Source organism: Seriola aureovittata, chromosome 12 (genome assembly GCF_021018895.1).
Source record: "Seriola aureovittata isolate HTS-2021-v1 ecotype China chromosome 12, ASM2101889v1, whole genome shotgun sequence".
Lineage (NCBI taxonomy): Eukaryota > Metazoa > Chordata > Actinopteri > Carangiformes > Carangidae > Seriola > Seriola aureovittata.
The window spans coordinates 18,550,470-18,565,549 of NC_079375.1; the positions used below are offsets into that span (position 1 = coordinate 18,550,470).

At 41.9% G+C, this 15,080-nt stretch overlaps 1 protein-coding gene across 9 annotated transcripts in view; it reads right to left on the reverse strand.

Annotated features, from left to right (window-relative positions):
• Window positions 1-420: 420 nt before the first annotated feature.
• pde4ca (phosphodiesterase 4C, cAMP-specific a) overlaps window positions 421-15,080 on the reverse strand; it is a 53,312-nt gene continuing 38,652 nt past the window's right edge. For 5 of the 9 annotated variants that reach the window (XM_056390566.1, XM_056390565.1, XM_056390573.1 and 2 more), the window contains 15 exons: window positions 12,556-12,747; window positions 11,386-11,430; window positions 10,689-10,725; window positions 9,935-10,008; window positions 9,772-9,824; window positions 9,259-9,371; window positions 6,094-6,187; window positions 5,764-5,936; window positions 5,561-5,659; window positions 5,188-5,352; window positions 4,972-5,071; window positions 4,656-4,810; window positions 4,434-4,556; window positions 4,150-4,332; window positions 421-4,004 (listed from right to left, as the gene is read on the reverse strand). In XM_056390566.1, the coding sequence (XP_056246541.1) occupies window positions 3,501-4,004; window positions 4,150-4,332; window positions 4,434-4,556; window positions 4,656-4,810; window positions 4,972-5,071; window positions 5,188-5,352; window positions 5,561-5,659; window positions 5,764-5,936; window positions 6,094-6,187; window positions 9,259-9,371; window positions 9,772-9,824; window positions 9,935-10,008; window positions 10,689-10,725; window positions 11,386-11,430; window positions 12,556-12,747 (2,110 nt within the window). In that variant the 3' untranslated portion in view covers window positions 421-3,500. The remainder of the gene's footprint in view (window positions 4,005-4,149; window positions 4,333-4,433; window positions 4,557-4,655; window positions 4,811-4,971; window positions 5,072-5,187; window positions 5,353-5,560; window positions 5,660-5,763; window positions 5,937-6,093; window positions 6,188-9,258; window positions 9,372-9,771; window positions 9,825-9,934; window positions 10,009-10,688; window positions 10,726-11,385; window positions 11,431-12,555; window positions 12,748-15,080) is intronic. The other 4 variants (XM_056390567.1, XM_056390568.1, XM_056390572.1 and 1 more) reach the window with 2 other exon arrangements.

Here is a 15,080-nt window from a genome sequence, read left to right on the forward strand (position 1 = left end):
ATATGCAGGACCCCTTATAGATGTTACATTATTGGATAAAGATACCATAAATATAGATGCATTAACATATTAGCAGTATGTATTTAAACTTTTAGCTGCTATAAGGGGGAGCAAATTTTTTATTGCTTTGTATTCTGTTAGGTAGTTTAACCTTTGAAGTAATATAATATGCTCAAATAAATGTGGTGGAGTAAATAGTGCAAGATTTCTCTCTGAACTGTGGTCGGATAGAAAAATAGAACTAATTAGAAGTACCAGTACCATAAAACTATACCTAAATGTAGTCAATTTCCACTACTGCTTAGCAACAACACTATTCCCTTTTAATTAATCTTACTGCTTGTAGCTTTAAGATAGTAAGGTTATATGATGTTTACACAAGTGAAATATAAAAGAAAAAAAGTAGACAACAAGACATCAAAGAGTGAAGAGTTTTTCCTTTATTGGCAAGGCATACAGTTCTAGTTGGAGGAGGGCTAACACACCCGCAGTTAAACAGCAGAGTTTGGATTGTCAAAGCTGCAGAGTCTCAGTTCATGAAACATGTTCATAAAATCTCTAAGAAAAGAAATACTGATCTAGGATGACTGTTGAGGCCGTACGACTAAATTATCTTCACTATGAATCAAAGAAGTCTCAGATCAGCACACTTACTGTAAGATCTGACCAGATCAGTGGACACAGAGGAAGACAAGGAAAGGAGAGATGTTTCAGAAAACCCAGACGGAAATCTGTCACTCAACTATTTTTATACCAAGAAAAACATGAAAGAGTATTTTTGCCTATGTATAATGTTAATTGCAGACATAAAGAAATGAAATGAAAAGGAAAAAAGCTGAGTAATAGTTGAAAATCTGTCCTGTTTGACTTTCTCACACATCAAGCTACACATAAGCACTAAACCTCAGACTAAAAAAAAGTCTACTGCTCCATTGTTTCTGGCAGATAATATAGAAATAATAAATAAACTGTACATGAAGCTCTGTGAGGAAAATGTACAAAATCAAACAATTAGTGACACGCAGAGAGACAGACTGAATCTTCGCATGTTGTGCTGGTTAAGCAGTTGTTAAATAGTCCTTAGTGTTGAAGGCATCCTTGAGTGATGGTCTGTTTGTTGCTGTTTATGGCTACAGAAAGGATTGCACATTTTACTCCAGCATGTCAGTGAACACATCTATGACCAGGAAAAAAAAATCCCAAGTTTGAAAATAAGGCGGCAAAAAAACTTTCAGCTCATTCACACATTAAAACATGATTTACTCTGTTTGACGGTAGTAAAATAAAATACGTTTCTCCACAGGCTACGTTTTGTAAGTACTCTATATACTCTTCATATTCTTTGAATCCTGCAACCACTGTCATGCATTTCAACACCTTTTTTTGTACAGTCAATTATAAAAAGAACAAAAAACAACTTCAGTCCCTCCAACATCCAACCTTTAAGAGCTGTAGTGGTCCAGCCCGTGCAATTCAACTCAATTACCAGGCCAATTGCCAACAGAAAAACAGTGAAACAGTCACATTATACATGTTCAACTGTACTGGAAGTGCAGAACTGTAAAAGTACCATACAAAGTGCTTTGGTTTTTTTTCTTAGCAAATACATCAAAAAGAGTCAACCCAGTCATTCACACACACAAATAACACATCACTGTTTTAAGACAATATCAGTTTCAGTTACTGTTTGAACAGGAGTTAGAAAAAAAAAAGGAACAGAGACACTAGGGTTAGATTGGCACACGGCGTGCTACAATCAACCAACTTTATCAGTCACTGATGGAAAGTAGCCAGTGGCAAAATGGAAATTACAGTACGGGTTGTGTCATGCTTGCTTGGCACTTGTTTTGTCATTGACTATGTCCCTGTGAAGAGCGAAATATTGATCAATGAGAGGAAAAAGATGAAAAAAAATCTGGCACAGGAAACTATCTCTTGGTAACCTCCTGGATTTGTACAGTTACAGTGATGTGAACATCCTTCTTTGCAGCATTTCTAATACACTGCCCTTATCAGTCTGCTAATTTATGCAAGTGAAATGAAAATCAGTATTTCACTAGGTGGATGCTGTGTTTGACATGTTGTGTAATGGATTTGCATGGATAGTGTTTTTTGCGAGATGTTTGTGCTGGTTGCTTTACAGTCAATGACAAACTGTTTCTCAGTCAACAGCCTCCAATGTGTTCATGTTTTGGCTCAAGCCCTTAAAAAACTACAATGAGGGCCAGCAGAGAACAAACCTGTAAAGTGCTAAACTTAAAGGCAAACTGATAAAATGGGTGCCAAATATTAAGAATGCAAACAAACATTACTGACTTGAAATTTAAAAAAAAAATCTAAACAAAAATTACAAAAAAGAGCAACAAAACTGAAATGTAACTGATATTTTGGGTAGTCCTACAGTTAAATACGTTTTGAATGTATTTTCCACATAGGCCTATGCAAAACCATGCAAATCATTTGCTTCCAATGCCAGTTCAGTTCCACTTGTCGACACTGGGAGGCACCATGTGCACAGCCCACATTGCTTTAGATGTAATCCTATGATGGTAAACCACTACACTGACCCTGGCTCAGTTTTGTTGCTGACAATACCGTAGTTTAGGATTATAAAAAATGGAATTAGTTAGCCTGAAACAAGTGAAAATCTCAAAAGTAATATGTACTGCCAGCCCATTCATTTTAAACATATTCCTGTTCCAAAACAACTGCCTGCTGAACACAGTTAAAGGAGCTGTGCAGCACGAGCTGAAAGGAGTGCTACGCATTCGACAATAATGATAGAGTCACTCAAAATGTTTGCTACATTTAAAGTGTTCTGCATAAAATCATGAACAGCTCCTTTCCGACATTACTTTGCTTGCGCGGCATTTGCTTTTTACTGAATCTTCATTTACTGTATTCCATGATGTATGAACCTAAATAAAGGACAACGAAATTAACAAACAAAAAAACTAAAAACTTAAAAGGCAGGCAAAACAGCATTGTCCCTGTAAATTGCAAGTTTGGCAAGATGTCTTACAAGACTTTGTCGTGTTTTCACGGACATTCATCACTTCCTCACTTTCTTCAAAAATACTCCAAAAGAGGAAGACAGTTCTGTCATTAGTTTTTGTAGACCTTGGGTTGGCTGGTAGAAAGGGAAGTTTTTTTTAAATATAAACTTCTCATTGTCTCTGTAGAACTTCATCCACAGTGAGTCTGACTGAAAGACACAGAACACAAAGGACAAGTCAGAAACTTGGTTTCCTGTCCTCTCTCAGTCTATCTGTCTCTCTCCAGTGCAAGTGACTGCTGTGTAAAACTGCAGACTTTCTTAAAACCCCCCAAACCCACCTGCACTCCCACACTCCGCACCCTGAGGCTTGCTGTCACCCTTTCCACGGAAACCAGAGGTGTTGGTGTTTGGTTGGAGTGGGAGAAGGGGAGTGACAGAGGATGAGGCACCAAAATCAAGAAAAAACAAAAAAGGCCAAAAGAAAAACAACTTTTGACTGGCGCTATGTGCCAAGTCTGAAGCGTGGTACCCCAGCGACGCCTTCTTGGTCTGTTTCTCTTTCTTCTGCCATATCTTTATCAGAGTCTAAAGAAAACGTCCTGCCTGAATCAGTAGTGAGCATTTTGGGGAGCCGCTGAATCTTAGCTGACACTGCATCAAATCCGCTACCAGAATCAGTTCTGGAGAGTTCAGACGCCCTCCTGCCACTGTAGCCCTCTTCCTCAGGTGGACTCTCAGTATCAGACTCTCCTTCTTCCTCTAAGGTCAACTCAAACTGGAACTTATCGGTGGAAGTGGAGCCACTGCCCCCACCAAGTGCTGAAGCTTCCCCTGCAAGGGCTCCCTCCTCCAGACCCTCTGGGTTGGGTGAAGGGCTGTGGGGGATCATGCTCTGGTACCACTCTCTGTTATCCTCTAGTGTGTCCAAGATCTCCTGAGCATCTGGGTGGACCAGGTCAGCCCATGTCTCCCATAGAGGATGAACAATGTAGTCAATGAAACCCACCTGGAAGAGAGAGGAAAGAAGTCATATATATGTATAAAGGGATTTCACTTTTTCTTTCTGTCCCTTTTTTATTGAATTTTCTTCACTTCTTCTCTATTTCAATTTAACACTTTGTAATGATTTACAATAGATTTCTCTACTGTACCTGGTTCTTCTCTATGGAGGCGTTGTGTTTGTCACACATGGGGCTGATCTCCATGCCCTTGTCCCTCTCCCTGTCCCCCTGGGTGAAAAACTCCACCATGATGCGGTCCGTCCACTGTCGGTACAACTCAAGAGGCTTGGTGGGGTTACTCAGGTCTGCACAGTGCACCATGTTCTGAAGAACCTGCGGTGACAAATCAACAGTGTGTGAGTATCAAATAAAGTATATTAATCTCATTTCTTTTTTACTAATGTTGTTTTAATTAATGGCAAAATGGTTCTCACTTGTATGCGGTCTGAATAGTTGTCCAAGAGCAGGACTCCTAGACTGGTGACTTTCTTAGTCTCCACCATGGTTTTCAGGTCTGCTAATAGGTTCATATGTTTAGACATATCTGTGGCCAGCACCTGCAAGAACATCAAATTAATTCACTGTTTAAAGACGATTCTTAAGGTAGAAACAGCGTTGTGTCTACGGTCTAACGAGTCCTATCAAAACTGTCTTACCATGTCGATCACCATTTTGCGTAAAGACTGCCTCTGTTTTTTGCTGAGGTTCTGAAAGATGTCACAGTTGTCTTCCTGCAGAAGCTTAAAGCCAACGGCCAGGTGATGATTCTCCAGCACCGAAGAGTCATTGTACATCAGCGCCAGCTCTGAGTCTGAAGGCAAAAAGGTGAGACAAAGTTTACACACAGCACTGTAAACCACCTGACTGTCACATTCTACACAGACACGTGTTTACAGCCACCTCATCCACGTCGTTAAACACGCTCAGCACCCACACACGTTCAATAATCCCTCTGGAGCCATGCAAACTCACTGGTGTTGATGAGAAACTGATTGGAAACTCCAGGGTGATCCACATCGTGGATGCCGCTTGCAAACAGAGCGGCAAGGATCTCCAGATCAGTAAACACAGCCTTGGACAACACACAAAAGTAGTGAAAGGAGAGTCAATATGTGGTGTTTGTGTGTGCAGCTTCAACTGAAGTTTGTATATGCTCTCTCTGTTGGATGAATGAGCGTGACTGTCTACCTCCAGTGCAGGTGTGGACAACAAGACGTGTGTGGACTGGACCACGTCGGCAGCATGGATGTTGTTGTGGTAAGCCACATCAGCATGGTAATGATCCTCCAGAGTCATCATGAAGGTAATGAAAGTGTCTGCAGGAATCTTAAAGGATTTGAGCAGCTCGCGTTCCTACAGTGGCAGGAGAGGAGGAAGAGATCACGCACTGGGTCAGTCGAGGTAAAGATCAGTCATTTATTCAAATTTGTTTGTTACGTCATTGTTTCATTCATTCATTTACTCTCTTGTCCATTCATTTACTGTGCCAAGTGTTTGAGGGTTATGCAGTACGAGGACCACACTCTGTCTCAGAAAAGTAGAGTATGTTGAGATGTTTCACCTGGAAGATGGTGTACATGGTGACCGTCAGTGGCCGATTGCCAGAATACTCAGAGACCTTAAAGATGTCGATGCCCCATCTGTTTATGTCCTCCAGCTCCTGCCAGTGAACAATATATATCATTACAACATGCTGTGCAGGGGAGAACATATAGAACCAGTTGCATTGACGTGATAAATTAAGTGTTGAACTAGTCCTGGTACCTTGGCTAGGAGTCCTTCCTGGCTGGCGTTGACCCCAAAGCGAGGGATGGTGGAGGGGGCGAGGCTGGGGCTGTGGGTGGCCTTCTTCACACCACTGATCTGGGACATGGGCCACTTCTGCTTGTCCTTCTCCTTGGTGGGGGGAGACATGATGTCCATGTCATGTTGCTTCTCTATCAGATGGAAACAGACAAACTAGTAATGTAGATCAAAATTGTGCAAGCTCTTGATAAACCCGTCCACTTTCATTTGATTTGATTTACATGTAAAGGTATATACTGTATATGTTTATGTACAGCTTCTGTATTGTACAAGGTAGAGGTGTTTTACCTAGGAAGGTACTAGAGATGAACTCAGACACCTGGTTCCCTGAACGGCTGGTTTCTGACAGCTGGGTGAGCTCTCGGTTCAGCATCCTCTTGAACTGGGGACACAAACACACGATACAGGCATCCATGAGTCTGTGCTTAAAGTGAAAGTGATTTACTGTGTGAATCTTGACTCCCTGCTGCAGCAAATGTCACCCTGAATATGCTGAGAATTAAACTTTCAGTAAAAAAGTATCTCACTGTCATTTAAACACAGACAACCATTAGCTCTGCAGAGGAAACACATTAACGGAGTAATCTACCAAGAATGGTTATATCAACAAGACCTACTATCTCTGGAGCGCACATGTGTGTGTTGCACGTCACACACAGCACAGAAGCTAATGATTGGACACAGAAAGATGCATGACTGACTTTACTCACAAGTAGGCTGCACCCAAACAATCCATAAATCTGTGGAGTCTCAGAGAATCTCAACCACTAGTTGTTCACTTGTTCACACTCATTCACAAAACGAGCAACATGTGAGCCTGGAGCTGTCTCACCCCCCTCCCACCCAGTTCTTCCCTCGCCTCTCCTTACCTGAAAGAACATCCACGGCACAGAGATTAAATAGCTCAATTCTGGCATTTCAGCACAAAATCAAGCATGGGAGCAAAAATAAAACTGTGTGAGAGAGCTGAGCTTTCTGGTCGTCCTGTGGCACTGTCTGCTCGACAGAGAAACAGACAGCAGGGACAGTTTGTGCTCCTGCACTGTGCTTGCATGAGCAAAATCCACTGCAAGCAGGCAGTCCACTAGTTAGTGCTATGAGAGCTTTGATCAGTAAGAGCTGATCAGACAGGAAAAAAAACTGTTCAGCGGGTCCATGGAAGAACAAGAGAGTGGAAGCATAGCTGAGGGAATGCTGTGGGATGCAAGGATGCGAGGCAAAGAAGCCACACTCCCTCACTCCCCCTGACTCTCCCTCATTCACTCAGTTACTGCCTGCTCCTGTATGTGTGTAAACAGAGGGAGAACGAGGTACTCTAATCCCCGCCTCCTTCCAAAAATGCCTAAAAATAGCAGCCAATCAGGTGCTTGCTGCAGCAGAGGCTGGCAGAGACGGATGTCCCTCATTGGCCGAGAGATGCACAAAGTAGGCGGGGCTGTGTGTGTCGGAGGCGGAGGTTGCGTGAGACACCATGTGCACCAAGTTTGAACAAGATATGAAGGAAAAGCTTTGAATGGATTGTGTGTGTGTGTGTGTGTGTGTGGGGGGGGTGGGGGGGGGGGGGTGGGATGATTTCATTCAAGTAGCCAAAAATACAAACAGAACAGCCCATACCACAAAGATGACGATACACTGACCATTATTATCATGAGTGTGATGATAAACAGAGAATAAATAAATATTCTAATACAGAAATATGCTCAAAGCTGGCTGCATAATGAAAACAATATGTTACTGTGGGAAAACGTGCAAAAACGGACTGTGATGGCACTTTACAGTCACACATTTCGATGAGAAAAAATGAGTCAGATTTCCTCAGTTTGGTTAACCCAGCGTTATATTTGTTACATTACAGTTAAACCATGTTTTAGAGCTGATTCAAAATATTAAAAGATAATTATGATTGTCTCATTATGTCAATAAAGGACAGGAAGTCACAGTTTACTTTGTTGTATACTGAGTACCAAGTCAGTGTTGGTGAAAAACATGGTCGTTTCAATGGTCCAGAGAGATCTCACTCTTCCTCAAAGACACTTTCAGGGGTCGTTAGGGAACTTCTCTAAACAAAACCCTTCGATAAGGTCATCAGCCATTCAGAAACGATGTTCGCTCCCGTGTATCTGCCTTTGTTCCCAAGTGCCAGCATGGATAATTCTTCCCCACTGACTGAAGCTGCTCATTGACTGATCTGCAGCAATGGGGGGAGTGGGTGGGTGGTTGGGTGGGGTGGTTAGTGTTAGTGTGTGTGTGTGTGCGTGTGTGTGCAGGGGGTCTTGCCTCCCACGAAACTCTGCTGCCGCCATGTGAGCGTGTGGCATGCGTAATGGTATATATATCCGAGTAGGCAATGTATGTGACAGGAGGCAAGGCGGGCGATGTACATGTATGTGATGGGAGGAAGAGTGTGTACGCGTGTGTTAGTACGAGGAGCACGTGTATGTTGTGTGGGCGGTCTAATCATGCAATCACATGAGCTCCAGGATCTCGTCTGAGAAAAGAGGAGGAGAGGAGAGGGATACATGGAGGAAGGATGGAGGGGGTGGGGGGTGGGGTTGGGGTGGGGGTGGGGGTGTGCCGTTGCATCTTCATCTCCCACTACCTCATTCACATTTTTCTGCACAAGTGGGGGGAACTGTGTGTCTGTAGGTCTAGTCTCTATATGCATGGTTGAAACCATCACGCCCATTCATAGAATAAGCCTCTCTCCCATCTGATGGGAGCTTCTATTCATATTTTCATGACGGATTCTATGTATTAGTGAGCTTTCAGATTTGTTTAGGGATCAGTGGAGACTAACTGCACTTACAGCGTATCACACACAGTCCCCGGGCTTAGTGTTGTACTTGGAGCCCATTCTAATTTGGGCACAAAACAGCTGTGTGCAGCCGAAGATTCCCATTATTAACATGCTTTATGTATTATTTTTATTTTCCATTCTAATAAAAATGCTGATGTATTTCATCTCAAAAGGGAAACACTAGAAGACTGTAGAAGACTGTTGAATTCTGCCCACTAAGGTCTCATATGAAGCAGCCGTTGCAGTGACGTGAGAGAGCAACAGTGCATCTACTGTAATAGGTTTTACTGTGTGACGAACATCAAAATATTTTCATATCATTTTTTATTGGAAATATGTTCTTGAAAATCTGTGAGCTTTGACCTCACTCAGTTCAGGGTCATCTACTGTACCGTGTTCATGGAGTTAGAATCTGACTACCTAGAAATGGCAACAAGATGCACATAACTTATAAAATCCTTCAGGGGGGTGAATCACAGTACAGATTAAAATGAGTGCACTGCAACCTTGCATTGAACCTAGCTATATTAAATGTTGAACGGTGAAGCAGTGTGTATCTGCCTTTCATCCGCCTACAGGTGTGTATGTTCAGTGTATCCCTCTGTGGCCTACTCGAGTGTCTAACTGTGTTAGTGTTGTGTATTATGTTGAAGTACCTTGTTTGAAGCCATCTCGCTGACAGAGTGTCGAGTTTTCAGCGTCTCTAGTTGTTCCAAACACCAGTCCAGCTCATCTAGAGTCTCTATGGCCAGCTGCTGGTGAGGCTCCTCTGTAGCAGATAAACACAGGAAGGCATTATGGGGATGGATTCAGCTGTTAGAGAGCATTCACACACTGGTCAACATTCAAAAAGAGTTTTAAACTCGAACTCAAATTGGGCTGTAAACTTACTGTTCTTGTTTGAGAACAACTGGTCATGAATAAATGTTAGATTTCATCAGTGAAGAAAGTAGTTTAAGGTACTTTACTTGAGTATTTAGACTTTATACTAACTTTTCTTTTCACACGTTTAGTACATCATACTGATAAAACTTACATACTTTTACCTAGGATTTTACTTGTAAAGGAGTATTCTGACAAGCATGATAATGTTCTTGCTGTTCTGTGTGTTTCTGATCAATGTTGATTATAGGATATCGATTTGTAAAAAGCCTAATACCGGTACCGACCTGCAAGGCTGGTCTTGCACATGGATGGCGGATTGCTGCCTGAGGATCGCGTCCTGTAGACAGAGATCAACCACAGTCAGCAAGTACAAAGACATACTGTTACTACAGCAGGATTATACTCCTCAGGTGTGATGGTGAGATGTGACATTTTCTAAAAACCCACTTGCTGGCTGTGCGATCCTGCTGGCCGGTTATGACGGCAAAGTTACTTCGGACTGTCCTCAGGCTGGCGAGGACCTACAGGAAAGGAACAAGAGACTGGATGTATGAGTTGATCAAATATGACATACATGTACATCACATTTGTGATGTAATGAAACCACAGATGTCACTTCAGTGATAGCCTTAAATACTTGCACATGCCTTCACTTAATTCATCTTGAGCTACATCAAATTATTCGCAATATGAATCACAGACGAGCTTTTGAAATCAGACACTGAGGCTGTCATCCTCCTAGCTGAAGCGCTACACAGAGGCATTCCCTTCTCCCTTTCTCATGTTTTGATGGCATCACTGACACTCCTCTATGTCACGTCTGTCACCCCATCTGCAGCCAAACACTGACTCAGCACAGAGAAAGGAGAAAGCTCATGGAGTATCCGGTGTCCAGACCTGAACCATGTACATGCCTTATCAGCCAGCATGCAAATTTAAACAGCATGATCCAGCAGTATTGGATTTACTGCTTCTCTCTCGGTGTAAAGTGAGCACAAGTGTGACGCACATCCAACGTAAGAGCCAGGCAACACCAGAGGGACGACTGATCCTGTCGCAGGGCCAACATAACGCTAAGGGGCTGTTCCAGTGGAGCAGTAAAACACAGTCTGGTACCATCTAGAGTTTATCATTTTCTTTAAGACCTACAAAGGAATATAACTTCCAAAAGCTAGATGGAAAGGTTTTCGGGAAAACTCACCTGCGCGAATGGTGTAACAATCATGTCTTCTGTGTGTCTGCAATACAGAACAGAACACACAGAAGGAACAGGCATCAGACAAAAGCATGAAACACTGACTAGAGGACCAATGTATAAACCTAATTTTAATAATGCATCTGTGTTAAATAAAAAAATGCTGAACTTGACTTTGTTAAGATGAAGTAAATAAAAAGGAGGTATCACTTCTAGTTTTCTAAAACCTGAGGCTGTGCTGAGCTGGAGGACATAATTAGTTATCATATTTACTTGTCTGATGTCCTCATTTATCGCTCAGTCATCATTATTCTGTAAAAGTGTAACTATGTCAAGAAACAAATATGTCATGCACTGCGTATAATAAGGTTGGTGAGGAAACGGACTGGGGTAGGTAGAAGGGTGGGTGATGTAGGTATGAACTGGTAAATACTCACAAGTAAATAAAACCACAGAGTGTGTTATCATACTTGGTTGGTTTTGATTAAGCATCACATGCAAAAACAAATCAAACAGAACTGGGTGTTTGAAGGGGGGGGGTCTAACAAGGGTCACAGGTGAGGTGTTTGATATTTTAGTCACGTTTGTCAGGAGGGAGGTGGGAAAATGGCCATGAAAGCATCTAGAGGGAATGCAGGAGAGGACGTCAAGGGGACAGAGTCAGTGTTTTTATCTAATTCTTGTTTTATCATGTTCTTCTCACCGAGATGACAACCAGTTGACCTCCCAATGCTTCAAGCTTTCTTCCCTTTAAAAACAGATAGGCAAGAGTCGATGAGGACACCTGTGACTGCTTACTTTACAAACTTTAAGGTGTTTAGACAATATGAAGTGGAGGGTTGAGGGGAGAGTCTTGCTTGGGGACATAATTGAAACAAAAATAGGAAAAAAAAATAAAACAACGAACAAAAAAAGTAGCCCCATCTTTCCAATGGTTTGCAGTCCCAGTGAAGCAGATTCCACGTGCAAACATTTTGTGATGGAAAGAACAGCTGCTTGTAGTTTTGTTGTTTTTTTTTCGAGACTTTAGATCTGACTGTGAATATTGCAGACATATGCAACGTGCAGCATGTTTCATAACTTTGAGCTTGTAGAAATTGAAATACTGGGACAACAAATTCATCAAAAGTTGCTCAAGGTAGACCCTTCTTATCAGTCCTCCTCTCAGATATAAGCACATGCACAGAATAGATTTGAAACATCAGTGAACAAAGCTATGAAAGAGAGAGCACAGCACCTAAACTGAAGCCCTTTGGCTTCAGAGGTCTCTCTAGCAATCCAAAGAAAATGCCAAAGAGACTAATTTCAAATTTGCAAATGAAGTTTGCAACTGTTTGCTGCAGTTTGTAAGGGAGCCAACCCTTAAATCAGAGCACGGTATGAGCCCTCGGATGGAGAAACCTCTCCGTACAGGAAAGACAGACAAGTAGAGAAATACATAAACAGACATGTCTTTTTTTTGTTAAAGAGCGATTTGCAGACAACAAACACGTGTAATCTTACACTGGTATCCAAGCTTTGACGTCTGATGCTACATTTGTGAATACACCTGTATATACTTAGATTCAGGAGTGGATATATACAGTATATTAATTCATCTTTACACCTAAAGCACAGTACATAAGACACTGCTGACACTGATTTAGAAGACTTTAGCTCTGCATGACTGAGGTTTCACTGATTGATTCATTGATTCTTAGGGGTGTAAATGAAGGAATAAATCAAGGAAAACATATTTTGTGTAAAACCTATTCTGCTAAACACACAGCAGCACATAAACCATTGTATAATATGCATTAGAGTGGCTCATGTTCACAAAGAAATACATCAATAGTATCGCCGCGTGGAGCAGCTGGGTTGGAAATGAACTTACAGGTCACTGGCAGTGGAGGAGTTTCTGGAAGGACCTTTGGGTGAAAGGTCAAAGTCAGAGTCAGAGCGGTACAGGAAGGATTCCCGCCGCTGGCTGTGGGGAAAGTTGGCCTGTATGACCAGACCAGATCCAGGGCTGGCCTGGGGGTCGAGGGGGCTGCGGCCCACCGACAATCCATTCTCCACATCAAAACTATGGAGAAAGAGAAAGTGAGAGAGGGAGGGAAGTTATTGAGGCCAGATGATAAATCTCTGACGTAAAAACAAACGTGCATGATTTTGGAAAGGAAATGAAAGAAGCATCCATCCATTGTGATTGTTTATGGCGTCAACACTGTGATTAATAATACATTGAGTGACTGGTCATTACAATTTGAGCTGCTACTGTGGTGTCCTCTGGAGCAAATCAGTTTCAGTGATTGCTGCAGGCACTAAGAATTTAATAGTGAGACAAGTAGACGGATCAATGAGGACAAATTCATAGACTTCAGATTTCAATTGGAGTCACCAAAATTGTTAGAGACTGTTAGACTGTCCAATGAACTCTCTTGAAAAGGTAGACATAGTAGAGTACAATCCCAGTCTCTACTCCAGATAAAAGACTGGTCCCTGCTCCAGTAACAATGAAAGGGAGAAAATGAATATAAAATACAATACTCCACATCTAAAAATACCTCAAGCTTTCATCACTGGGTAACAACATCGAGCCATTTTTATCTCTTGAACAGGAAATAGTGTAATTTAGAAGGAAGTGTAACCATTATAAACCAGTAAAGACCACAATAAGAGCTAAAAGTTACAGATATAAGAGGGCGACAAAAAGGATATGACAGTGTGAAATATGTGGGAATGCCATTATCAAATCTCATCTGATATATCCCACAAAGTAGACTAAAATCAGAGCTGTGTTCAAATTTATCTAACAATGGGTGATAAGAAAAAAAACCCCAACAACATTACACTGAAACCACAATGAGTGGGTGTTGAGAGCCACAGACAGTGAATGGCCTTTAATCCTGATGGTTAACTGTGTGCCTTCCTGCTGGAGCTGGACTGATCATTAGGATAACATACTTGAAATGAATAGTGAAAAAAAAAACTGTTACTGTGCACCTCATTAAAAGTGTAAAGTCTGTGTGGCTAATGTCATGCAGGTGAGGTGTGAATATCCAGGGGAGGTCTGCATGTGTGTGTGTGTGTGTGTGTGTGATGAGGGACTGTGAGTGAACAGCCCGTATAAAATAAGCATCAGCGTATTGATGTAGGGTCATGTGAGTGTGAGTCTAAAAATAGCCCGGTGTTCAGGTGAGGAGGAGTTCCTCCTGATCAAACACGATCCGACTACGGAGAAAAACACCAAATAAAGGCAGAGAGAGGCCCTTCTTCACAGTCTGGGCACGTTTCTGCCTTGATCCACATCTCTATTTTCCCACAGCCCCTCTGCTGACATGCAAACCCGGAGAGACTCTGTCAGCCTGCAGCTCCGCTAAGCAACACGTCTTCTTTTCTAAACAATCTGAGGAACTCCAGAGTAGAAATCCACACTTTGGCAAAACAACCAGAACGTGGAGGATTTTGGATGGGCAGATGCTAAGCCACACACTCGATATTTTTCAAATAAATACAGCAGGGGAAACGATATTCAAAAATAAAAATCTCTGAAACACAAGGCAAACAAAAACTGGAGTTTTGGGTACAGGAGTGGTAGATAGAGATGTCTGTTGATGATAAGTGTGGGAAATAATAAAACACAATACCAAAACTTGAGCACATTAAGGGTTTATTCCCATTAAGCGTCCCAGTAAGCCATGCTAATAAGCCAATATGCACAATACCAAAGCTGTGAAACTGGCAAACCTAAATGGAATGCAGCCCTCGTTAATGTCATTAATTACACCTGTGCGTTTCATACTATCACCTGCATGCAGGAATTTGTCTCTTCTGGCATTCTGCAGTTCAGCCCTGATGGCTGTAAATCATTCAGCAGATACCTCAGTGTCAATGGGGAGCATTAACTGCTGACACGATTACTCGACCAATTGATTAGTTGAATGACAAATAATTCATAAACAGCAATTTTTATAAACGATTAACTGCTCAGGTAAGTATGTGAGGAGTCACTACTTTCCTGTACTTTATACCATTTTAAATGGAATATGTTTTGGCTTTGGATTGTTGCTCTGACAGAACTAATAACTCTAACGTAACCTTTGGCTTAGGGAACTTGTTGCGACATTTTTCAGTATTATATGCCACTTCATAAAGATTCAGTACAATAAATAATAGATTAACTGGTATTAAAAATAAAGACTAAAAGTTTATTACACTGGCACAGCAGAGATAAATGCTAACAGGAGCATGGTAAAATTCTCACAATGGCAATGCTAACATGCTGATGTTTAGCAGTGGGTGGTCTGCAGTGGTGAACATTTGTGACTGGTAGAGTACTTGCAGCATTTTATTTCACCCGTGATGTTTAGAAGTCCGCAGCGAGAAAGTGAACACATTTCCCACACAGCAAAACAG